Source organism: Pan troglodytes, chromosome 11 (assembly GCF_028858775.2).
Source record: "Pan troglodytes isolate AG18354 chromosome 11, NHGRI_mPanTro3-v2.0_pri, whole genome shotgun sequence".
Taxonomy (NCBI): Eukaryota; Metazoa; Chordata; class Mammalia; order Primates; family Hominidae; genus Pan; species Pan troglodytes.
The window spans coordinates 8,463,296-8,490,112 of NC_072409.2; the positions used below are offsets into that span (position 1 = coordinate 8,463,296).

Consider the following 26,817-nt stretch of genomic DNA (forward strand, 5'->3'; position numbering starts at 1 on the left):
TAGTCATGCAGTGTTGTCTTTCATGTGAAAATGGGCTACGTGCGAGCTCTCGAGCGGGCTACTGGTGTTCTTCCCACGACAGTCTCCCTTGCTGGCCCCTGCTCTTCCCCTGCCTCTTCACATTGCTGTGCCCAGCATCTGCTTCTCAGTCCTTCTCCCTTCCCAGTCTGTACTCTCTTGGTGACCTCAACTGTCTCATGGCTTTAGGTATAATCCATATGGCAATGACTCACAGATATGGATCTCCAAGCCAGACCTCTCTCCTGAATTCCAGAAACAGCTTGCTCAAAGTCTTCACTTAGAAATGTCTAAAAACTTGGCTGGGCGCGGTGGCTCATGCCTGCAATCCCAGCACTTTGGGAGGCTGAGGCGGGCGGATCACGAAGTCAGGAGATCGAGACCATCCTGGCTAACACGGTGAAACCCCATCTCTACTAAAAATACAAAAAGTTAGCCGGAAATGGTGGTGGGCGCCTGTAGTCCCAGCTACTCGGGAGGCTGAGGCAGGAGAATGGCGTGAACCCAGGAGGCAGAGCTTGCAGTGAGCCAACATCGCACCACTGCACTCCAGCCTGGGCGACAGAGTGAGACCCCATCTCAAAGAAAAAAAAAAAGGAAATGTCTAAAAACCATCTGAAATGATCTGAAATGTAACATGTCTGAAACTGAACTCCGGATCTCCCCAATTTAAAAATCCACATGTCTAGGCCAAGTGAAGTGGCTCACACCTAAAATCTTAGCACTTCAGGAGGCCGAGGTGGGTACTTGAGCCCAGGAGTTGGAGACCAGCCTGAGCAACATAGCAAGACCCTGCCTCTAAAAAGAATTTTAAAAAATTAGCCAGGCATGGTGGCACACACCTGTAGTCCCAGCTATTCGAGAGGCTGAGGAGGGCGGATGCTTGAGCCCAAGACGCTGGGGCTGCAGTGAGCCATGATTGCACTACTGCACTCCAGCCTGGGCAACAGAGCAAGACCCTATCTCAAAAAAATAAAAATCTGCATTTCCACGACCTAGATTTTCCTCCACTCACCTGAGGGTAGCTGCATCCTTCCTGGTTTAGGTCAAAAACCCTAGCATCACCCAGGTGCAGGGGGGTCACTGGAGGTCAAGAGTTCAAGACCAGCTGACTAACATGGTGAAACCCTGTCTCTACTAAAAATACAAAAACATTAGCCAGGCGTGGTGGTGGGTGCCTGTAATCCTACCTACTCAGGAGGCTAAGGCAGGAGAATCCCTTGAACCCAGGAGGCAGAAGTTGCAGTAAGCTGAGATTGTGCCACTGCACTCCAGCCTGGGTGACAGAGCAAGACTCCATCTCAAAAAAAAAAAAAAAAAAAAACCCTGGTGTCATCATCATCTCTGTCTGCCTTCTTTTCTCACACACTCACACTCCCCAGCTCAAGCCATCAGGAAATCTTGACTTCTCTACAGATTTATCCAGGATCTGACACTTGTTATCACCTCCACTGCTGCCACTGTGGTCCATGTCACATGGCCTACGTGGTCCATGATCTTTTGCCTGGTTATGATGAGTCTACTAACTAGTTTCCCTTATTCTACCTCTATCCCCTATTCCCTGATTTCTACAGAGCAGCCGGATTACAGTATTCCTCTATTCAAAATTCCAGTGCGTCCCCATTTCATTCAGAGTAAATCCAAAAACCTTACAGTGAAAGTCCTCCAAAACCTTGTATAATCTGGTTCCCACACCTTTCTGACATCATCTGTTTTAACTCTCTTCCTCCTCCTCTCTGCTGTAACCATACAGAGGCCTCCTTCCTGTTTTTTGTACATGCCAGGCATCCCCTCACCCGAGAGCTATTGCGCTAGCCCTTCCATGTAGATATCACCTATGTGTTCTTCCCCAGGCTCCAAGTGGCTGACTCCCTCTCCTGCTTCCAGTTTCTGCTCAGTGAGGCCCACCTCGTCCCTTAGCCCACTTAGCCTGCTTTGCTTTTTCAGTTTTCCTATATTACTGGTAACTTTCTACCATTTTATATAGTTTTCTTATTTAGTTTTGAAAATTGACAAAATATCTATTTCTATATTATTTGTATATAAAATTGTATATATTTATGGTATACATGATGTCTTGAAATATGTATACGCTGCAGAATGCCCAAATCAGGCTAATTAACATATGCATTACTACTCAAACTTAATATTTTTTTTGTGGGAAGAACATTAAAATCTACTCTTCTAGCAATTTAGCAACCCCTCCCCTCCCCTCCCCTTCCCTCTTTCTTGAGACAGGGTCTCACTCTGTCACCCTGGGTGGAGTGCAGTGGCACGATCTTGGCTCACCTCCCAGGCTCAAGTGAACCTCCCACCACAGCCTCCCAAGTAGCTGGGACCACAGGAATGCGCTGCCACACCCGGCTAATTTTTGTATCTTTTGCAGAGACAGAATTTCACCATGTTGCTCATGCTGGTCTTGAATTTCTAGGTTCAAGCGATCCTCTCACCGAGGCCTCCCAAAGTGCTGGGATTACGGGTGTAAGCACCCGGCCTGGCAATTTTCAAGTATACAATACATTGTTATTAACTGGAGACACCATGTTATACAATAGATCTCTTGAACTTATTTCTCCTACAATTTTGTCTCGTTTGAATAACATCTCCCCAAACCTTCCCAGAGAAATCTGGGTATTATATTTACTGCGCGTTGTCTCCTGCAGCCTCTCAGCTAGAATGCAAGCCCCTTAAGGGTGGAGATCTTTGGGTTGTGCTCACTAATGTGTCATAGTGCAGAACAGTGCCTGGCACATAGTAGGTGCCCAGTAAATATTTGTAGATTGTGAGTGAATCGGTAGGGTACAGGCCTAAGATATTTAGCCAGCTTTGCTTTATGGGGAATTATGTGTTTACACCGGCCTGTGAGAGCTGATGAGATTTTAACAACAAAAAGTAGAACAACAAGGTGCCGGCCGAGTTTCAATCACTAGGGATGCTTGAATGAACGAGACACAGGAAGTGCCTGAACCTGGAGTGCTCACCTTTCACAGCGGAAAACAGAACTGCATGCAAATAAGCAAAGAATTCGAGCATTTAAAGATAGCATGCATGACTCCAAATATGTAAACGCAGTGATGTGATAGAGATTGAAGTGGGGGTGGTTACTGAGCTAGGCTGGTCAGGGAAAAACCATCACTTGAGAAGTGAATTACAAAAAGAAGCCAGACATGTAAGGATGTGGGGGGAGAGAGTGCAAAGGTCCTGAGACGGGAACATGTACAAGGAATAGAAAGGCCAGTGTGGCTACAGCATATTCAACAGATACTTGGTTGAAATAGTAATATGATGTTGAAAAATCATTGTGGCCTTTGGGAGAGATAACTATCATTAAATATTTTTTTTCTGCATTGCAGGGGAGAATGCTAACTTATTTTAGACATAAACATGAGACTTTGATTCCTGTAGGTCAGGTCTTAGCATGGGCCAAATCCATCCACTACTTGGTTTTGTAAATAAAGATTTGTTGGAATGTTGCCGTGCCCATGCGTATTGTCTATGGCCACTTTTGCAAACAATTGGCAATTGAGTAGTTGCAAAAGAGATGCAGTTACCTGCAAGTCTGATTTTTTTTTTTCTCTTCGAGATGGAGTCTCACTCTGTCACCCAGGCTGGAGTGCAGTGGTACAATCTCAGCTCACTGCAACCTCCACCTCCAGGGTTCAAGCGATTCTCCTGCCTCAGTCTCCTGAACAGCTGGGACTACAGGTGCACACCACCATGCCCGGCTAATTTTTGTATTTTTAGTAGAGACAGGATTTCACCATATTGGCCAGGCTGGTCCTAGACTCCTGACCTCGTGATCCACCTGCCTCGGCCTCCCAAAGTGCTGGGATTACAGGCATGAGCCACCGCGCCCGGCCCTGAAATATTTACTTTCTGGTCCTTTACAGAAAAAGTTTGCCAACCCCTGAGGTCACTATCTATTCAAGGTAGTATAGGTTGAAATTCCTAATATAATTTTTTTTTCTGAGTCTGAACAACCTAATTTTATTTATTTTTGAGACAGAGTTTCTGTCACCCAGGCTGGAGTGCAGTGGCATGATCTCCAGTCCCTTTCCAGAAACTATGGCCCCTGACACTCCATTAGCAGAGTAACAGGGCCTGCTCAACCTCACCCTCACTGCTGCTTTCTGTTTCCAAACTGATCTTTGTCAATTTGCTACTTAACAACTGGTACATCTAGGTCTTAAATTGCATTTCTCTTAGTATGCATGGGGGTTGAACATCTTTTGATACATTTGAGCCACTTATGCTTTTAAAAAATGAACCATTCAAGTCTTGGTCTGTTTTTAATTGGAGCTCATTGTATATAGAGGGTAACTAGGTAGAAATCATATTATACAACAAATTGCATATTGTGTATATCATATATATAAAGAAATGAATTTAAATTTAACAGTACAAACGACAGTAAAGTGAAACTGAGGGATGCGCTGAGCTTTAAATATTAAACTCTTAGGCCAGGCGCGGTGGCTCATACCTGTAATCCCAGCATTTTGGGAGGCCGAGGTGGGCAGATGACCTGACATTGGGAGTTTGACACCAGCCTGGCCAACATGGTGAAACCCCGTCTCTCTACTAAAATCACAAAAATTAGCCGGGCGCTCCTGTCATCCCAGCTACTCAGGAGGCAGAGGTTGCAGTGAGCCAAGATGATGCCACTGCACTCCAGCCTGGGTGACAGACTCTGTCTCAAAAAAATAAATATTAAACTTTGGTAAAATTTATCAAAAAGATTATGAAAAACTTACAGGATGTCATTATTGTGTGTGTGTACTTCCATGTTGAAATTCTAAACAGGCTCAATTGACTCACTGCTATAAAAGATTAGGGAAATAATATATACATGTTTTGCTCCTTCTAGTTGAGTTGTGTGACTGGGTTCTGAAACCCGAGGCCCTCAGTTGATTTGTCGTGGTTCTATATTTGAACGTAGAGTCATCTCAGCACTTCTCTCTACAACAGCCTCTCTCCTTGACTCTTGGCATTAAGGAAGAATATTCTCCCCCTCGTTAGAGCTTGGGACGTGTTCCCTGCGTTCTTTCTTGCTTGAAAATGCCACCATACTTTACAGCACTTTGACTCGGTTGTTCTCTGGTCACACTTTCTCTCCATGTGGCTGCATCGTCTTTTGGAGGAAAAGTCTGGGGCCAGCCAGATGTTTTTCTCTGTAGGCAACATGGCTGTTTCTGAGTAAAAATATGAATAATTTTAGTTCATCTTAGCAGTCTGATAACTTCACTAAGCAATGCCTTGGAGTTGATCATCCTTTATCAGATAGTTTTTCTTAGTGCTCTTTCCTGTGTAAATTCTATGCTTCATTTATTTCAGGAGAAAGTTCTTTGATTATGTCTGAATGTTTTTTCTATTCTACTTACTGGGTCATATACTTCAGAGATATGAGTTATCCTTACATTTCATCTTTTTCTTATTTTTATTTTTTTATTTTTTTAATTTTTTTTCTTGAGACGGCATCTCGCTCTGTCCCCCAGGCTGGAGTGCAATGGCGTGATCTCAGCTCACTGCAAGCTCCATCTCCCAGGTTCAAGCGATTCTCCTGCCTCAGCCTCCCAAGTAGCTGGGACTACAGGCGCCCGCCACCACGCCCAGCTGATTTTTACACTTTTAATAGAGACGGGGTTTCACCATGTTGGCCAGGATGGTCTCGATCTCTTGACCTTGTGATCCGCCCGCCTTGGCCTCTCAAAATGCTGGGATTACAGGCGTGAGCCACCATGCCCGGCCTATCTTTAGATCCTTTTTTTTTCTGATTGTTTTCACATTATGGTTATTTCAGACCTTTCCTCTATTAAATTTGATATCCACCCTCATTTATTGATGGGTTCTATAGTGGTATATTTTAGTCCTTAGTTCATTTCCTCAGCTTTGTGTCTTCCTTTTTATTTTATTTTATTCCATTCCATTTTATTTTATCCCATAGTATTGGGATTCTTGATTTATTGCCTTTGTGTTTTTACTAAGTTTGTCTGCAGTATAAATAATCTGAAGGAGGGTGATTTTTGCTTATTTTCCTTATATGTTTTCTTGCAGACTGGATTTTGGATTTTTCTGTTGCTTCTGTATTACCTGTCATATCTTTCACTTTGCTTATATTTATTATTTATTTATTTTTTTTAAAGACAACGTCTCACTCTGTTGCCCAGGCTGGAATGCAGTGGCGTGATCTCAGCTCACTGCAACCTCAGCCTCCCGGGTTCAAGCAATTCTCCTGCCTCAGCCTCCCAAGTAGCTGGGATTACAGGCGCACACCACCACATCTGGCGAATTTTTTTTTTTTTTTTGAGATGGAGCTTTGTTCTTGTTGCCCAGGCTGGAGTGCAATGGCATGATCTTGGCTCACTGCAACACCACCTCCTGGGTTGAAGCGATTCTCCTGCCTCAGACTTCCGAGCAGCTGGGATTACAGGCATGTGCCACCACACCTGGCTAATTTTGTATTTTTAGTAGAGATGGGGTTTCACCATGTTGGTCAGGCTGGTCTCAAACTCCTAACCTCAGTTGATCCACCCGCCTCGGCCTCCCAGAGTGCTGGGATTATAGGCATGAGCCACCACACCTGGCCCACGGCTGGCTAGCTTTTGTATTTTTAGTAGAGACAGGGTCTTGCCATGTTGGCTAGGCTTGTCTCAAACTCCTGACCCCAGTTGATCTGCCCACCTTGGCCTCCCAAACTGCTGAGATTACAGGCATGAGCCACCACCCCTGGCCATGTTGCTTATATTTAATAGGGGCAGTTTAGTGAAGTGGTTGAGTTCAGACTCAAGAGTCCCAATGCCTGGGATGTAATCCTGGTTCTTCCACTTAACAGCCGTATGAATTGGGTCAAATTACTCTCCTTGTTTCATCATTTTCATCTGTAAAGTGTGAATCATCATCATCATCATTCTCACCTTATAAGGTTGCTGAGTGGGCTTAATAAGGTAATAAAGAGCATAAAGGTCTTAGGCCAACACCTGGCGTGTGTTTGTTTCTAACGTGAGCCGCACCAGTGCCCTGTCTGCTCTGATGGAGTGTAGGTGAGTGTTCCTTGCCACACTTCGTTCCATTTCTGGTACCATTGGTCTTTCCCTTTGAGTTCCACTTGAGGCTGGGGTATTATATGTTCTGCTTGGTTTGCTAAAGGCCGAGGACAGGTGTTTATAGAGTCAGGGTCGCGAAAGGGCCTGGCTTCGAGACTCTGAGCTCTGTCATTTCTTCTGAAACTTTGTTAGAGGTTCTGTTATGGGGTTTACGCCATTAGGTCAAAGATTGCCCTAATTGTATTAGTCCATTTTCACGCTGCTGATAAAGACATACCCGAGACTGGGAAGAAAAAGAAGTTTAATTTGACTTACAGTTCCACATGGCTGGGGAGGCCTCAGAATCATGGCTGGGGGTGAAAGGCACTTCTTACATGGCAGCGGCAAAGGAAAATGAGGAAGAAGCAAAATCGGAAACCCCTGATAAACCTGTCAGATCTTGTGAGACTTATTCACTATCACGAGAATAGCACGGGAAAGACCGGCCCCCCATGATTCAATTACTTCCCCCTGGGTCCCTCCCACTGCATGTGGGAATTCTGGGAGATACAATTCAAGTTGAGATTTGGGTGGGGACACAGCCAACCCACATCCCTTATCCTGTGGAATCCCTGGGTTTGGGGTGAACCCCCAGGGCACTCAGCCTGGAGGTCTGGAAAGTAGACCTCCAGGGGGTGAGCCCCGGCTCCTGCCCAAGGCCTTGGGTGGTCAGCATAGATGTTTTCCTCTCAGAATTTTTCTGTCACTATTCCCTGAGCGCTTGCCTCCCAGTTTACTTCTGTCTGGGCTGATTTTCAGGGTTTGTGGACGTATTTCCCTTCCTGTGATGGGGAGGAAGGAGTCAGCACCCATTCTAAGCTGTCCCAGAATTTTCTGTTGCTCTTCTTGGTCATCACTTTCTAAAGTGTATGGACTGAGATTAGACTCCTTTCTTCACTTTTTAAATTTTTTTTATTTTCTGCTGTTAAAATTTTCCCTGGCTTTTATTTTTTCACCTTTTGTTGTTGGGAAAGCACAATTCTCTGGCTGGATTTTATTCTGCCATCTTGATCCAGAAATCTTGTGGTGAGCTTTAAAAAAATAAAAGAGTGAAAAAAACACAAAACATTCTTGGGCCCCACCCTAGACCTTCTGTTGCAGAGGCTCTGGAATAGGGCCGAGTAAGTCATTTTTAAAGCCTTCCTGTGGTTCTTCGAATCAGCCAGGTCTAAATCCACCATCCTTATAAAAGAATGTTTATTTTTTCTTTTACCTTTTAGTTAGGCTACCTGAAAAACAAGTCGAGATTTTTTACCTGAAAACACATCAGATTTCTCAGAAAGACCCCATAAATCGGAAGTTTTTTTAAGTGGTTTATTTGCTTGTTCGTTTTTGTTGTTGTTGTTGTTGTGGGTTTTTTTATTTGATTGTTTTGTTTTGAGACGAAGTCTTGCTCTGTCACCCAGGCTGGAGTGCAGTGGCATGATCTCGGCTCACTGCAACCTCCGCCTCCCAGGTTTAAGCGATTCTCCTGCCTCACCCTCCCAAGTAGCTGGGACTTCAGGTATGTGCCACCACTCCCAGCTAATTTTTGCATTTTTAGTAGAGATGGGGTTTCACCATGTTGGCCAGGCTGGTCTCGAACTCCCGATCCACCTGCCTCGGCCTCCCAAAGTGCTGGGATTACAGGCGTGAGCCACTGCGCCTGAATGAACCGTGTTCATTTTTTAAATAACGGTAATACAAATAGGGCAAAAACCTTGTCCCAAGAGAACAGCAATGGAAAGTTGATCTTTTTTTTGTAGCAGTTCTTGAGATAAATATCCTTTGAAATGAAGTTCACTTTGAGATCTCTTTAGCTTCTTGGTTTATGCTGGTATTTATAGAGTGAATTATTTATTAGTGCTTTTAAGAAGCATTTTGAATGCTATATATGCCAGTATTGTCAAAGTGATTCCCATTCATCAGAACTCGATGGTCTTTTCAGTATATCACCTATAAGGGATCTAATTTAATCCTGTTTAGGATTTGACTGGTAAAAGAGAACTATAAAGAATATTGGTTTACCTGGATCAATAGATTCAGAGTCAAGTAAGCCTTCCTTCAACTAGTTATAAAACTTACATGATTTTTATGGCTGCTAAGGACTGGAAGGAAGCTACAAAGAAAATGTGGATTTAACATTTTGGAATAATTTTTATATGAGGTGTGAATTTAGAAGTGGTATTTTCAATTTGTAAGTTATAGGTAACAGAAGAAATGATTAATATTTAAAATCATGCAGTAGTCTGGGCACAGTGGCTCATGCCTGTAATTCCAGCACTTTGGGAGGCTGAGGTGAGAGGACTGCTTGAGGCTAGGAGTTTGTGACCAGCCTCAGCAACGTGGCAAGACTCTGTCTCTACAGAAAATAATAAAAATGAGCTGGGCATGGTGGTGTGCACCTGTAGTCCTAGCTACTTGGGAGGCTAAGGTGGGAAGATCCCTGGGGCCCAGGAGTTCGAGGCTTGCAGTGAGCCATGATCATGCCACTGCACTCCAGTCCGGGTGACAGAACAAGACCCTGTCTCTAAAAAAATTAAAATAAAAAATAAAAATGAATTGTAAAATAAACCACGCACTAGAAATATCTCACATGCAGCCACTACGCTTTTCCAATACTCTAATCACCCATATGTGCTGCTCTCAATATATTTGGAAAATAACCCATTGATTATGTAGTCATCTGTTTTGCACACATTTCCCTTTCTTTTTTTCTTTCTTTCTTTTTTTTTTGAGATGGAGTCTCGCTCTGTTGCCCAGGCTGGAGTGCAGTGGCACAGTCTCAGCTCACTGCAACCTCTGCCTCCCAGGTTCAAGCCATTCCCCTGCCCCAGCCACCCAAGTAGTTTGGATTACAGGCATGCGCCACCATGCCCAGCTAATTTTTGTATTTTTAGTAGAGACAGGATTTCACCATGTTGGTCAGGCTGGTCTCGAACTCCTGACCTTGTGATCTGCCCACCTCGGCCTCCCAAAGTGCTGGGATTACAGGCGTGAGCCACCGCGCCCGGCCCCCTTTCATTCTTGATCCTTGTGATGGTGTTTTTAAGAAGTGATTGTGATCATAATCCAACTCAAAGACCTGTACTGTGCTTTTAACATAAAATATTTCTCTTTTTTGCATTGTTTTTTCTACAAGGGACATTCTTTAAGGAAATAATTGCTTTTTCACATTCTTTTGCATCTAGAATTATTAAACTCTGCTATGTATCCTCAGTATCAGCAGAGAAAGCATGTCATAGTTGATATGTTGACGTGTATGCCAACATGATCTCAGTCTTGAATTAACTACGTTCTTTCATCAGTTGGTCTAATTATAACTTTTAAACTATTATATATACATGCCTCCATTTTTTGAATAATTGCAGCAGTTAATATTCTACTGGATGTTATCTAGTCCCACAGAATTTCAAAACAAGAAGGACAATGGAGGTCATGTCGTCCAACCCCTGCTGACGTACACATTAGGAATGGGAAGCACAGACTGGCTCATTTGCTGAGGTCATGCTGTCCGGGCACATGGTCTCTTGATTCCCAGAGCAATGCCCTTTGTACTGAAGCCGGTGGCCTCTCCCGTCATCTAGTAGCATTTGTTACAGATGAAACCACATATCACTTGGTATGCAAAACATACCATGATCAAAATTGTAAATTGATTATCACATATTTTTCTAGGCACATCTGTAGATTTGGGGGAAGTAGAAGAAATAAAAGTAACATGTGAAATAATAAAGAGGAATAGCAACAGGGAATTAACAAGGAAGTGAGGACTGAGATGCTGACACATGGAGTTCCTACTGTGGTTTACTGCTCAGCATGCTCTCGCTATTTCTTGGCCGGGTGCAGTGGCACTTTGGGGGGCCAAGGCGGGCAGATCACCTGAGCTCAGGAGTTTGAGACCAGCCTGGCCAACGTGGTGAAATCCCGTCTCTACTAAAAAGCACAAAAATTATCTGGGCATGGTGGTGTATGCCTGCAATCCCAGCTACTCGGGAGGTGAGGCAGGAGAATCACTTGAACCCAGGAGGTGGAGGTTGTAGTGAGCCAAGATCATGCCACTGCACTCCAGCCTGGGAAACAAGAGTGAAACTCTGTCTCAAACAAACAAACAAACAAGAAAACATGCTATGGCTATTTCTCTTTTTTTTTTTTTTTTGAGACGGAGTCTCGCTCTGTTGCCCAGGCTGGAGTGCAGTGGCGCGATCTCAGCTCACTGCAAGCTCCGCCTCCTGGGTTCATGCCATTCTCCTACCTCAGCCTCCCAAGTAGCTGGGACTACAGGCGCCCGCCACCATGCCCAGCTAATTTGTTGTATTTTTAGTAGAGACGGGGTTTCACCATGTTAGCCAGGATGGTCTCGATCTCCTGACCTCGTGATCCACCCGCCTCAGCCTCCCAAAGTGCTGGGATTACAGGCATGAGCCACTGTGCCTGGCTGCTATGGCTATTTCTCTAACTATAGTCACCTAAAGTCAGGACCCAGGAGAAATCAGTCAGTAGTACCAGTGTTAGTGAGGGTTTTTTTTTTTTTTCTGTGATTACCTCTTAGTTTTTGTGTCTATTTGTGAATATAAAGAAAAATATTTAGATTCTTAACGTGGAGATGAGATTAGGAAGGGAAACTAGGATGATTTTGGCTAATCTGAATGTGTTCAATGCAAACCTGCTAGGCAGGTTAAAAGTTTTTCTAGTTAAATGTCTTAGCATCAACACCCCCAAAATATTGTCTTGACTTCCTTCAAGAAGATTTATTCACACGTGGTTTTCATGCGCTCGCTGGTAGAGCAGCCACACAGCCTTAGAAACATGCCCTTGGCACTCTGATTTTTTTTGTTTTTGGAGATGGAGTTTCGCTCTTGTTGCCCAGGCTGGAGTGCAATGGTGCGATCTCGGCTCACCGAAACCTCCTCCTCCCGGGTTCAAGCGATTCTTCTGCCTCAGCCTCCTGAGTAGCTGGGATTACAGGCATGCGCCACCATGCCCAGCTAATTTTGTATTTTTTAGTAGGGACGGGGTTTCTCCATGTTGGTCAGGCCAGTCTCGAATTTCCAACCTCAGGTGATCTGTCTGCCACGGCCTCCAAAGTACTGGGATTACAGGCGTGAGCCACTGTGCCCGGCCGGCACTCTGATTTTTAAACATTTGGACACAGTTTTCCTTGGATTTGAAGAAATAATGCCCCAACTCAGGATAACCACGAGAGAATGGTGGCCTGAGAAGAAAAACAGCTCAGTGCTACAAATGAAAGCCACTGCACGGCCGGGCGCCGTGGCTCACACCTGTGATCCCAGCACTTTGGGAGGCTAAGGCAGGCAGATCATTTGAGGTCTGGAGTTCGAGACTAGCCTGACCAACATGGTGACACCCCGTCTCTACTAAAAATACAAAAAAAATTAGCCAGACGTGGTGGTGTGCACCTGTAGTCCCAGCTACTTGGGAGGCTGAGGCAGGAGAATCGCTTGAACCCGGGAGGCGGAAGTTGCAGTGAGCTGAGATGACACTACCACATTCCAGCCTGGGCAACAGAATGAGACTCCGTCTCAAAAAAAAAGAAACCCACTGCATATTTACACATGGTCTGTCCTCTCCAATTAAATAATTCTGTTCTTATTTGCTCTGCCTTTGAGACAAAAGATGAAAAGCTGTGCACGTTCTTAATAACAGTAGCTTCATCACACATGTTGAAAGATTGAAGGAAATGGATTTCAGCTGTGGAGTTTTTTGTTTGTTTTAAACTTGTAACAAAAGCACTAATGTTATCTTTCATTCCTGATTTCTTAATTCTCTTTCTATATAAAGCTGACATGTCTGCATTTTTATTTCAGGAATCTTTCAAAGAAGTACCAACCTAAAAAGAACTCGAAGGAGGAAGAAGAATACAAGTATGTTTACCATTGAAAATTGTCTTGTAATAGACACATGCCATTGATGACTACACACGGAAAGGAGAAATACATGTCTATAAAAATAAGTTGCATTTCCCATTCATTTTGTGTCAGTTTTTAAATTGGAGGAGAGAACAATAAAAACATAATTAACTTTTCTTATATGGAGTCACTGGACCTATGCCAGATTGTTTCAATTAAAGTAATTAGGAAAACTTTAGAATGTAATTAAGCAAAAGCAGGAAGTATGGAATCTGCATTCTAGAGTTGATTTGGTTTGGCACTGTCAGGAGTCCCTGTCATGCTAGTCATTCATCCAAGAAATATGTCCATTTCAGTCAGCAATTAAGGCATCTTAACACAGACCGCTCAAATATTACATCTCTAATGTATATCTAAATATCCTTTACATTAGTACATATAGCATGTATATGAATTTTGGATTATATCTTGACTAAGTATCAATGAAGCCAAATATTACATTATGCGGAGCGGTTCAGTTTTGCAAAATGAAAAGTGTTTCAATTGTAATTAATTCTGAGCCATTTTGATGAGAACACTCGATGTGTAATGAATACTCAGGATCCTATGGGAGATGGATGCCAATTAACCTGATTTTAATTAATATTTTCTTGGTGTAAAGCAGAATATGAATGAACGTGGCCTTGTGTGAAACAGAGTGGCGTGTGTTCTGTTCCATAGGTATACGTCATGTAAAGCTTTCATTTCCACCCTGAACGAAATGAATGATTACGCAGGGCAGCATGAAGTTATCTCCGAGAACATGGCATCACAGATCATTGTGGACTTGGCACGCTATGTTCAGGAACTGAAACAGGAGAGGAAATCAGTAAGCAAAACTTTATTCTTTTTCTTCCTAAAAGATGGACCAAACACAGTGGGAATATCCCTAGAAGATTAAAATTAAATAAAACCATATAAGACTATGGGTCTTAAACTCATACCTTTGAGAATCATATAAAAATTATGGACCCCAGCTGGGCACGGTGGCTCATGCCTGTAATCCCAGGACTTTGGGAGGCCGAGGCAGGTGGATCACAAGGTGAGGAGTTTGAGACCAGCCTGACCAACATGGCAAAACCCCATCTCTACTAAAAATACAAAAATTAGCCAGGCATGGTGGCATGTGGCTGTAATCCCAGCTACTCAGGAGGCTGAGGCAGGAGAAACGCTTGAACCTGGGAGGCGGAGGTTGCAGTGAGCCGAGATTTTGCACCTGTGCTCCAACCTGGGCGACAGAGCAAGACTCCGTCTCAAAAAGAAAAAAAAAAGAAAAAAAGTTACAGACCCTGTTCCTAGAAAGTGTTTCTAGGTCTCTACGTAAAATGTCAAGGGTCCTTCAGACACTCTGAAACTCATCTGTGGACCCATATTCAAAGGAATATGCATCCCTTTGAGGAATTTAAATATGTTTCAGGGTATCAGACATTTAAAAAACAAGTAAGTAATATAATATGGTGTATGCTCTGTGGAATAAATGGTATTAAAATTAGTACTTATCAGTCGGGCATGGTGGCTCACGCCTGTAATCCCAGCACTTTGGGAAGCCTAGGCAGATGGATCACCTGAGCTAAGGAGTTCGCGATCAGGCTGGTCAACATGGTGAAACCCCTTCTCTACTAAAAATATAAAAACTAGCGTGGTGACGGGTACCCATAACCCCAGCTACTTGGGGGTCTGAAGCACGAGAATTGCTTGAACCCAGGAGGTGGAGGTTGCAGTGAGCCGAGATCTCGCCATTGCACTCCAGCCTGGGTGACAAGAGCAAAACTCCATCTCAAAAAAAAAAAAAAAAAAAAAATTAGTGCTTGTAAGTAGGTCAAAAAAATGGAAAGATGTCTCCAGTTACATCCATTCTTTTCCTCAGCTCATTCATTGCTATCTAATGAAGCAAACCTTATTGTTCCTCTTGCCACCATTATCGTCTTTTCATAAATAGGTTTTGTTGGTAACCAAAGAGAAAAATGGATGCTCAAAGTCTATTCTTAGTCATGATTTTGCCTTAAGGGATTTATCTTTAAGCCATGGTCTGTATCATTGTACTTCGATTGCATGTGAAGTGCGGAAAAATTTGTTACTAGTAATAAAGTAATCACGTTGGCCAGTGATAAAATTTTTTTTTTTTTTTGAGACGGAGTTTCACCCTTTTGTCCAGGCCCGAGTGAAGTGGTGCGATCTCGACTCCCTGAAACCTCCGCCCCCCGGGTTCAAGCGATTCTCCTCCCTCAGTAGCTGAGATTACAGGTGCCCGCCACCATGCCCAGCTAATTTTTTGTATTTTTCGTAGAGATGGGGTTTCACCATATTGGTCGGGCTGGTCTCAAACTCCTCAGACCACCGTGATCCACCCGCCTTGGCCTCCCAAAGTGCTGGGATTACAGGCGTAAGCCACCGAGCCCAGCCACAACAGTTCTTTTAATGCCCTGGGGATACATGAGCCAACAAGATTACTATGGCTTCTGCTGAAATGGAGGAGACATTAAGTAATAATGACAAAAGTGATTATTTAATTGCAATTATGGTAGTTGCCACAAAGTAAGAGTAGAACGTGCTATGAGAGCATATAATAGGATTTCTGATATGCTCATGCTCTGGGGTCAGGAAGAAGCTTCCCAAGGGACTTCGCAGTTAAGGCCTTAACAAGACTTGAGGGATGATTAGGACCTGCCTGGGACAAGCATTCAATAGAGAGCAGCCAGGGCACTTGGGCAGGAAGGCGTTTGAAAATGTCTCAATTTAGTTCTTTCTAAACTATAAATGTGTAGCATATGGCCTTGGATAGGTTTAAAAGTTAGGAAGAGATAAATGCCTTAAGATCAACCCATTGGTTTAAAACAACAATATGCCAATAAACTGAGATGAATCTTCATCTGTTGACATTAGCACAGTGGTTCTCAACTAGGGACAGTTTTACTCCCTACTCCAGCCACATTTATCAGTGTCTGGAGACACTTTTGGTTGTCTCAGGGATTGTGGCTAAGGGGTTGCTACTGGTATCTAGAGAGAAGAGGCCAGGGAGGCAGCTAAGCCTCCTACAATATACAGGACAGCTCCCCAACGAAGAATGACCTGGCCCAAAATGTCTATAGTGCTGAGAGTGAGAAACCCTGCACTGGAGCCCTAAATTAGATGACAGTCTCTGCTGGACCATTCATTAAAGATTTCTTTAGTGACAGAAAGGATGCAGTGAAACAGAATACTAAGGTTCAGAATGAAGTACAAATATCTAATATAATAAAATAAATACCAGAAATCTTAACGTGATCGTGGACTGCTTCCCTGGACCCTGAACTTCCCTTGACCTTGCAAAGGTTTATATTTTTTTCCTGGTTGTTTCTTTTGTCAATGCTTTGTCTCTCTCCTTTTTTTTTTTTTTTTTTTTTTAAGATGGAGTCTCACTGTGTTGCCCAGACTGGAGTGCAGTGGCATGATCTCGCCTAACCACAACCTCCACCTCCCAGGTTCAAGCGATTCTCCTGCCTCAGCCTCCCAAGTAGCTGGGATTACAGGCACATGCCACTATATCTGGCTAATTTTTTATATTTTTGGTAGAGATAGGGTTTCACCATGTTGGCCAGGCTGGTCTCGCACTCCTGACCTCAAATGATCCACCCGTCTTGGCCTCCCAAACTGCTGGGATTACAAGCGTGAGCCACCGTGCCCCTTCGTATTCCTTTGCTGTGTTATGGCCAAGTTGTTTTATATTTTATTTACTCACTGTTAATGATGACTTTTTTATAGTCTGTCATATCTGTATTTTGGGTTTAGTTCCTTTTGTTAATCAAAAATTATAGTAATTTATGGAATAAATTATAGGTGGTACAGATACACATTAAATATCTTGCAATACATAGTGTTCCTTTTATTTTAAGAAGAACTGCAAGTACAGGTTTCTGAGTCAGATGTTCTGTTGGGAGGAGCTGTAAACATCATGCTCTTTTGAAACATTCTGTAATTAAATTAAAATGACATTTTAGAAAATCATGAAACCTTTTGAAATATTAGAACAAATATCAGTAAGCAAATGTGTGTATTTGTGCTATTTAATTTATTTATTTAATTTTGTTTGAGACGGAGTCTCGCTCTGTTGCCCGGGCTGGAGTGCAGTCGCACAAACTCGGCTCACTGCAGCCTCCGCCTTCTGGGTTCCAGTGATTCTCCTGCCTCAGCCTCCTGAGTATCTGGGATTACAGGTACCCCCTACCATGCCCGGCTGATTTTTGTATTTTTAGTAGAGATGGAGTTTCATCATGTTGGCCAGGCTGGTCTTGAAATCCTGAGCTCAGGTGATCCCTCCCAAAGTGCTGGGATTACAGGCGTGAGCCACTGCACCTGACCTGTTCGTACTATTTTAATATAATGCTTCATGAGCATTTTTTTTTCTTTTTCCTTTTTTCTTTCTTTCTTCTTTTTTTTGTTTCTTCAGGGTCTCATTCTGTTGCCTAGGCTGGAGTGCAGTGGTGCGATCATGGCTCACTGTAGCTTCAACCTCCTGAAGTCAAGTGATCCTCCTATCTTAGCTTCCCAAGTAGCTGGGACCACAGGCATATGCCACCATGCTCAGCCAGTTTTTAAAAATTTTGTAGAGACAAGGTCTTGCTGTGTTGCCCAGTCTGGTCTCAAACTCCTGGGTTCAGGTGATTTTCTCACCTCAGCCTCCCAAAGTGCTGGGATTATAGGCATAAACCCCCATGCCTGGTCTGTTTTTTCTTTTCTCTACATAATCGTTGCCATTATTTTGAATGAGTAAATAATGAATTAGCATTATGGTATACTAACCACTGTAATTTAAAAAATGATTCCAATAATATTGGAGGCCTGGCGTGGTGGCTCACGCCTGTAGTCCCAGCACTTCAGGAGGCCGAGTGTTTAGCCTCATGCTTGCTATAGATTATAATAGCTAACCTCAATGGGGACTGCTGGTTCTCCAGATTTTACCCAAGATATGGACCCTGGAGCACAGGAAGGTGCAGTGAGCTGGGCGTGTTGCTCTGTTGCGGAGCTGGGGGTCCCCCAGGCTGCTTCCCTCTCGGGGCAGTGCGTGTTTATAGGCATGGTTTTTTTTCCAGTGAGTTTTTTTCGACATACCTTCAAGGATGCTGGAGTAAACAGTATGAACATCCTCATCTGCAGCTAGTCTTAGAAAAAGAGCTGTTTGGCTGGGCGCGGTGACTCACGCCTGTAATCCCAGCACTTGGGAGGCTGAGGCGGGCAGATCACTTGAGGTCAGAAGTTCGAGACCAGCCTGGCAACGTGATGAAACCCCTTCTCTACTAAAAATATAAAATACATTTTAAAAAATTAGCTGGGCATGATGGTGCATGCCTGTAATCCCAGCTACTCAGGAGGCTGAGGTACAAGAATCGCTCGAACCTGGGAGGCGGAGGTTGCAGTGAGCTGAGATGGCACCACTGCACTCTAGCCTGGGTGACAGAGTGAGACCCTGTCTCAAAAAAAAAAAGAAAAAAAAAGAAGAGGCCAGGCGCGGTGGCTCACGCCTGTAATCCCAGCACTTTGGGAGGCCAAGGCAGGCGGATCACGAGGTCAGGAGATCGAGACCATCCTGGCCAACACGGTGAAACCCATCTCTACTAAAAAAAAAAAAAAAAATTAGCTGGGCATGGTGGCGGGCGCCTGTAGTCCCAGCTACTTGGGAGGCTGAGGCAGGAGAATGGCGTGAACCCAGGAGGCGGAGCTTGCAGTGAGCCGAGATCACGCCACTGCACTCCAGCCTGGGCGACAGAGTGAGACTCCGTCTCAAAAAAACAAACAAACAAACAAAAAACAGAAAAGAAAAGAAGAAAAGGAGCTATTTAAGACCTTCTCGTAATAACCAACATTTCTCCTTTAGAGCTTTTACTTTTGGCTACCCTGAGTTGACTTAGTAAACACTATTTTTTTGTAAGGATGATTCTTAAAACAACAGTGGAATGCTATCATTTCTGTCTTCTGGTGAGGTTAATTATTGGCGCACACAGCATAACAGAGTTAGAGCTCAAATCCAGGTTTTCTGAGGCCAGACTCAGTCGCCTTCCCACTATGCTGTGATGAGGGGCTGACAGCATGCTTCAGGTCTGTCTTAAAAGACAGGGAGAGGCCACATAAGTTCTGTGTTCACAGAGCTGGAGCCCCCTGCTTGGTGGTGGGCAGCGAGAGGAAAGGATGCAAGCTTTCCAGCGAGGCCACATAAGTTCTGTGTTCACAGAGCTGGAGCCCCCTGCTTGGTGGTGGGCAGCGAGAGGAAAGGATGCAAGCTTTCCAGCCAACAACCCTGCTCAGGATTCCTGGCAGCCCTGCCCTAGGCAGGTTATGAAAACTCTATGAGCATACACTTAGGAATCTGTAAGCTGAGGCTGATTATAGCCACCTTAGGAAGTTGTGGGGACAATTATGAGAAGACAAATATGAACCTCCCAGCACAACGTTCCAGTATACTGATAAATAGATGCTGCATATCCAGTTTCTCTTGCTGTAATCATTCTGTTACTTAATGCAGAGTCTCATTTCCATCCCAGAGCTTCTCGATCACGGCTTGTTACAGAAAACGGAGCACCTATAATCCCAGCACATTGGGAGGCCAAGGTGGGCAGATCACCTGAGGCCAGGAGTTGAAGACCAGCCTTGCCAACATGGCGAAACCCTGTCTCTACTAAAAATACAAAAATTATCCAGGCACAGTGGTGCGTGCCTGTAATCCTAGCTACTCGGGAAGCTGAGGCAGGAGAATCACTTGAACCTGGGAGGCAGAGGTTGCTGTGAGCGGAGATCATGCCATTGCACTTTAGCCTGGGTGACAGAGTGAGACTCCATCTCAAAAAAAAAAAAAAGAAAAAAGAAAAAGAAAACGGAGCATGTTTAGGCCTTCTGTGAGCAGGTGTCATACGGTAGTTGTTCAGTGATTTTAAAATGACCTTTCTAAAAATGTGTAATTGGGCCAGGCACAGTGGCTCACTTGAAGTGGTAATCCCAGCACTCTGGGAGGCCGAGGCGAGTGGATCACTTGAGACCAGGAGTTCGAAACCAGCCTGGCCAACATGGTGAAACCCCATCTTTACTAAAAATACAAAAATTAGCTGGGCGTGGTGGCATGCACCTGGAATCCCAGCTACTTGGGAGGCTGAGGCAGGAGAATCGCTTGAACCCGGGAGGCAGAGGTTGCAGTGAGCTGAGATTGTGCCACTGCACTCTAGCCTGGGCGACCGAGCAAGACTCCATCTCGAAAAATAAATAAATAAATAAAATGTGGAATTGGTTGATGGCATAGGAAACAAGAAGCTGCTTTTAACATTTTAGACCCAGCTACTATTTTTCGTGGCTGACTAGAAATAATGCCTTACTTAAGTACCATCCTTAACCATCAGCACAGTACAGATTGGGCCATTTGATACAGCGGCAGAATCCTGGCTGCCCAAAGGGATGATTTTGAATTTACAGGATTACTGCTGGATCTCATTACTGCATATAGAAAGAATGTCCAAGTTCAGTGGACAATACTGGTTGAAAATTACTTTTTATCTACATTTTGCTGTGTTTAAATGGATGAATCTCTGACAAGGGTAAGCGTGATGAAAAATGGCTCTCTGTGCAAAGACGATGTTTCCTTCCTTTTTGTTGTATGGCATTCTTGCCTTTGTAGCCCTACCAGCTGTTTGATCTTTAAGTCTTCAAATCTAACTGTAGGATGGGCACAGTGGCTCACACCTGTAATCCCAGCACTTTGGGAGGCCAAGGCAGGTGGATCACCTGAGGTCAGGAGTTTGAGACCAGCCTGGCCGACATGGTGAAACCCTGTCTCTACTAAAAATACAAAAATTAACCAGGCGTGGTGGCATGTGCCTGTAGTCCCAGCTACTCTGGAGGCTGAGGCAGGAGAATCATTTGATTCCAGAAGGCAGAAGTTGCAGTGAGCTGAGATCGCACCACTGCACTCCAGCCTGAGTGACAGAGTGAGACTCTGTCTCAAAAAAAACAAAAAACAAAAATCTAACTGTAAAATAGGATTACTACTTCTACTTAAGTATCTAGGAGAAAAGATGCTTTTTATTCTGCACATATACTATATTTTTGTATCACAACGCAGTTCATTTTAATGTTATGAATATCCATTGTTTTTCCTGATGCACAAAACTGTAGGCTCATTTTGGTGAAAATGTTGATTTTTTAAAAATGCAGATTCACGGCCAGGCGCGGTGGCTCACACCTGTAATCCCAGAACTTTGGGAGGCTGAGGTGGGCGTATCACAAGGTCGGGAGTTCCAGACCAGCCTGACCAACGTGGTGAAACCCTGTCTCTACTAAAAATAGAAAAAAAAAAAAATTAGCCGGGTGTGGTGGTGTGCGCCTGTAATCCCAGCTACTCAGGAGGCTGAGGCAGGAGAATTGCTTGAACCTGGAGGCGGAGGTTGCAGTGAGCCAAGATTGCACCACTGCACTCAAGCGTGGGTGACAGAGTGAGACTCCATCTCAAAACAAAACAAAACAAAACAAAACAAAAAGCAGATTCACTAAAAAGAGAACCTTTCCCCCCTGCAAGAACTTAGCAGTTTAGGTTCTTCCTTGCCTGACATCTGAGCCTGCATCTGTCTCTTTAGGAAAACATGAGCAGTCCTGGAAGCCCTGGACAAGGAGGTCCTATAGCTTCTTCACCTAGTGGGTTCCACTTAGGGCAATTGCATTTTCAGTGAGATGTTCGCCATCTCTTTAGACATAATGGAATCAGTGGCCAGTCCTTGGGGGTGCATATAAAAAGAATATTACTAAAACTGAATTAAAGGACAAAATCTCACAATCCCTTATAAATCAAAAATCCTCATTTTTCAAAGTTTTCTTCCTGATATCATTTGCACATATGTATAACATTTAAGAATATTGGCTGGGCGCAGTGTCTTATGCCTGTAATCCCAGCACTTTGGGAGGCCAAGGCGGGTGGATTGCTTGAGGTGGCGAGTTTGAGACCAGCCTGGCCAACATGGTGAAACCCCGTCTCCACTAAAAATACAAAAATTAGCTGGGCTTGGTTGTGCATGTCTGCAATCCCAGCTACTCGGGAGGCTGAGGCAGGAGAATTGCTTGAATGCAGGAGGCAGAGGTTGCAGTGAGCCGAGAACGCGCCACTGCACTCCAGCCTGGGTGACAGACAGGACTCAGTCTAAAAAAAATAATAAAATAAAAGGCCAGGCGCAGTGGCTCACGCCTGTAATCCTAGCACTTTGGGAGGCCGAGGTGGGGGGATCATGAGGTCGGGAGATCGAGACCATCTTAGCTAACATGGTGAAACCCTGTCTCTACTAAAAATACAAAAAAAAAAAAAACCCAAAAACTTAGCCAGGCGTGGTGGGAGGTGCCTGTAGTCCCAGCTACTCAGGAGGCTGAGGCAGGAGAATGGCGTGAACCTGGGAAGCGGAACTTGCAATGAGCCGAGATCGTGCCACTGTACTCCAGCCTGGGCCACAGAGTGAGACTCCACCTCAAAAAAAAAAAAAAAAAAAAAAAAGTTAGGAATATTAATCCTACTATAGCTATAATTTATATTCTTCTTGATTCTCCATTTAATATTGTAAGTATTTTCCATGTTTCTACCTCAAAAAGTATACGTTTTTGTTTTTAGATTAAAAAAAATTTTTTTTTTAATTTTTTTTAGGGATAGGGCTGGCTGTGTTGCCCAGGCTGGTCTTGAACTCCTGGGCTCAAGCAATCTTCCCGCGTCGGCCTTTCAAAGTGCTGGGATGATAGGAGTGAGCCATTGTGCCTGGCCAAAAGTGTAGTTTAAATAATTGGAATTTTTTCAAAGTTATTGGAAGAGATATTAAAAAAGAAAGAAAAAATATTTGGAATTTTAGTAGCTGTGCATTGTTCTAACAAAGTTATAATTTGCCTAATTGTGTATTGTTTGATTTATAGGGTATTACCAGTTTTTGACTCATTTAGTTAGTTGTGTAAACAATACAGCAGTAAACTCTTTACTTCCAAAGCTGTTTGCATTGTGTGTGGGCTGAGATTATTTCCCCAAACTAAATTCCCAGAAGTGAGACTATGAGGTCAAAGCATACATGATTAAACATACATGATTTATGGTTCTTGATAAAACTCTGATAATTTATGTTCAGATAATTATAGTAGAATTACAGATAGAATTATCAATAGATTTACAGACTTATAGATAGATTTCCAAATGTCACTGAAATGATCAACATGGGTGTGGAATTAGCTTATCTGAGATGTGGGTAATTCAGAGTTGATAACACATATATTCCTCCATAAGAACTACTGTAAATGTACTCTTATCAGCAACTTTTGAACATTGAGTCAAGTTATTGAAGAAAAGAGTTTTAGAGGTTGTTTGGTGTAGCTGCAGCCTTTGAGTACGTCTGGGTTTTTCCACAGCGATTACCACTAATCATATATGAGAAATTTGTGAAGATTTATAGCTCCAGAAGGAGAACCAGGAGGTTCTTGCCAACATTTTCTGGAATTCCAAGAAAACTTCTCCCTGCAGGTGGAAAATATGGTTCATTACTCACAAAGTGTTGGCCAGAAGCAGAATCACTTTTTGGCAGCAGTTATCTGAAGAGTTCTAGAGGAAACAATTATACAATACTTTCAGTGACTCACTAAAATGTTTATAAACCTCAGACCTGTATGCTTACAGACTCCACATTACTTAGAATTGACCATTTAAAACTTCTCCCGAGGTTTCTGAAATGTTTGAAAATGGATACTGCACTAAAATCTATAACATTCTTTTCAAAGTTAGAATTCAATAGGTCCTATTTATGGATCTTATGAAGGGGCTTAATTTCCTATAAGCCAGTTCTGCAGCATGGACTGACTCCAGTACATTTAGGAAAACAAAATGTTGTTATAAGAGATGACAGCAAATAGGTAAAGCTTAGCATGAAGGAAAGCAAAAACTAAAAGTAGTTTATGTATATAATCTAGCTACTTACAAGTCCATTTCTGATTTTTTTTTTTTTTTTTTTGAGACGGAGTTTTGCTCTTGTTGCCCAGGCTGGAGTGCAATGGTGCAATCTCGGCTCACTGCAACCGCTGCCTCCCAGGGTCAAGCAATTTTCCTGCCTCAGCCTCCCCCATAGCTGGGATTACAGGCGCCCGCCACCACACCTAGCTAATTTTTGTATTTTTAGTACAGACGAGGTTTCACCATGTTGACTAGGCTGGTCTCAAACTCCTGACCTCAGGTGATCTGCCTGCCTCGGCCTCCCAAAGTGCTGGGATTACAGGCATGAGCCACCATGCCCAGCCATCTTCTTTGTTTTGAAAGAACATGTAAAAGTGGCATTCTGTTCATTAAGAGTGGGCCCTTTCACCACTGTGGTTGTTTCACCTGCAAAACCACTGGTCTGGTGACCCCCCCGCCAAAAAAAAAAAAAGTTTTCCAGCTACCTGAAAGGCTGAGGCAGGAAGATTGCTCAGGGCCGGGGAGTTCAAGACCAGCCTGGACAACATAGTGAGATCCACCCCCCAATCTCAAAAAAAAATTTCTTTTTAAATTTTATCATTCATGGGATAACATACTTAGTAAACAGGACACTCAAATTCTTTTCTTCATTTCGTGGGCTTGAAATGTGATCTTGGATTTTGTGTTTCTCCTTTGCAAGCTAGAATTAATGATTTCCTTTTCTTCTGGGAATTGTGAGAATTACTTGACTCACAGTTCGTATCTCACATGATTCTTGTTCGGCCACCTGTTTGACATCTCTCCTTAGATGCCTAATACAGCATCACCATTGCACCTTTGTCAGCAGAGGACTGGAGTCCAGCAAGTGTGAATGATGGCTCCAGAGTGGTGTAGTGCAGTGACCCTGTTAGCCCACCCCAAAACAAACTTTTTTTTTTTTTTTTTTTTTTTCTGAGACGGAGTCTCACTCTGTCACAAGTCTGGAGTGCAGTGGCGCTATCTCGGCTCTCTGCAAGCTCCGCCTCCAGGTTCAAGCCATTCTCCTGCCTCAGCCTCCCAAGTAGCTGGGATTACAGGCACCCGCCACCACGCCTGGCTAATTTTTGTATTTTTAATAGAGACGGGATTTTGCCATATTGGCCAGGCTGATCCCGGAGTCCTGTCCTCAGCTGATCTGCCTGCCTTTGCCTCCCATAGTGCTGGGATCACAGGCGTGAGCCACCACGCCCGGCCCCAAAACCAACTTCTGATCCCCCAAAGTCCTTATCCATGTTCCATTCCAGTCTGCACTCCCTCCAGTTCTCAATAAATGGGACACCTTTTCTTAAACTCAGGTGCTCTGGCCAAACACATAGTCACCCAGAGCTTTTCTCTTTTCTCTTACACACCATCTCTTATCTGTTAACAAGTCTAGTTGGCTCTGCCTTCAGTAAATGTTCTGAGTCCAAGCACTTCTCACCCCTCTTCCCCATCTACCCCAGTCCTGTGCCTCATTATCTCTCATCTAGAGGACTCTGCTGAGCCTCCTAATTCATTTCTCTGCTTCCGTGCTTACCCTGTGGCCAGTGGTCCAACTGTCCATCTCCATGTCAGAGCCACCACCAGCTCTCCCTTAGAGAGAGTGCAAGTGTAACAGCCTCCCCCTGCAGCAGCCAGCTTGACATTGAAATAATGTAGATCAGGCCATGTCACTTCCTTTCTTTTGTTGTTGTTGTTGTTGTTGTTGTTGTTGTTGTTGTTGTTGTTGAGACGGAGTCTCGCTCCATCACCCAGACTTGGAATGCAGTGGTGCGATCTCAGCTCACTGCAACCTCCGTCACCCAGGTTCAAGCAATTCTCCTGCCTCAGCCTCCCAAGTAGCTGGGATTACAGGTGTGTGCCACTATGCCCAGCTAATTTTTTTTGTATTTTTAGTAGAGACGGCATTTCATCATGTTGGCCAGGCTGGTCTCGAACTCCTGACCTCAAATGATCCGCCCATCTCGACCTCCCAAAGTGCTGGGATTACAGGCGTGAGCCACTGCATCCCGCTGTCACTTCCTTTCTTAAGTCTTCCAACATGCTTACCGTGGCTGGTGAGGCTGTCCATGGTCAAGCCCCTGCCTGCCCTCCGTCCCTGTGCCCTTTACCTTGGTCTAGTGGCACTGGCATCCAGCTGTTCCTCAAACAGGGCAAGCCCCTTCACACTCAGAGCATCTGCACTTGCTCTGCCTGCGGCTTGGAGGGTATTCCTCAGACCCTTGTAAGTTCACTCCCACGTTTTATGCAAGTCTCTACTCAAATGTCATCCCAGACTGCCCTTGTCTAAAATAGCTACCTTCACCTACACCCATCCCTCCTTATTCCTTTACCCTGTTTGTCTTACTTCTGGATCCACTCAGTTTCACTGGGACAGGGGACTTTGTTTTGTTTACACAGCTTTCCTCGTGCCTGGAGCAGCCCTGTGCACAAGTGGGCACGTCAGTGAGCATGGGATGATCACCCTGGCACTCTATCTAAAAATCTTATTGATGGGAGATTCTCTGTATCAGATGCTGCAAGTAACAGCTTTATGTCCTCAGAAGGGATCAGGCAAGAAGATGAGCCATTCCATGAGAGGAATTAAGATTTCTTGATTGATTTCCTTCCTTCCTTCCTTCCTTCCTTCCTTCCTTCCTTCCTTCCTTCCTTCCTTCCTCCCTCCCTCCCTTCCTCCCTCCCTCCCTCCTTCCCTCCCTTCCCTCCCTTCCTTCACTTCCTTCCCTTTCTTCTTTTCTTTTTCTTTCTATGTGTGTGTGTGTGTGTGCACGCGCGGGTGTGTGTGTGTGTGTGTGTTTTAAGAGAGATGGGGTTTCACCATGTTACCCAGGCTGGTCTCAAACTCCTGGCCTCAAGCGATCCCCCTGCCTCGGCCTCTCAAAGTACTGGGATTGCG

The 26,817-nt window shown here is 44.1% G+C and overlaps 1 protein-coding gene across 29 annotated transcripts in view; it reads left to right on the forward strand.

Annotated features, from left to right (window-relative positions):
- The window catches only part of FNBP1 (formin binding protein 1), a 167,811-nt gene that overhangs the window by 62,768 nt on the left and 78,226 nt on the right, over positions 1-26,817 (forward strand). For all 29 annotated transcript variants that reach the window (XM_063788172.1, XM_063788176.1, XM_016961853.4 and 26 more), the window contains exons 3-4: positions 12,905-12,961; positions 13,667-13,814. In XM_063788172.1, the coding sequence (XP_063644242.1) occupies positions 13,707-13,814 (108 nt within the window). In that variant the 5' untranslated portion in view covers positions 12,905-12,961; positions 13,667-13,706. The remainder of the gene's footprint in view (positions 1-12,904; positions 12,962-13,666; positions 13,815-26,817) is intronic.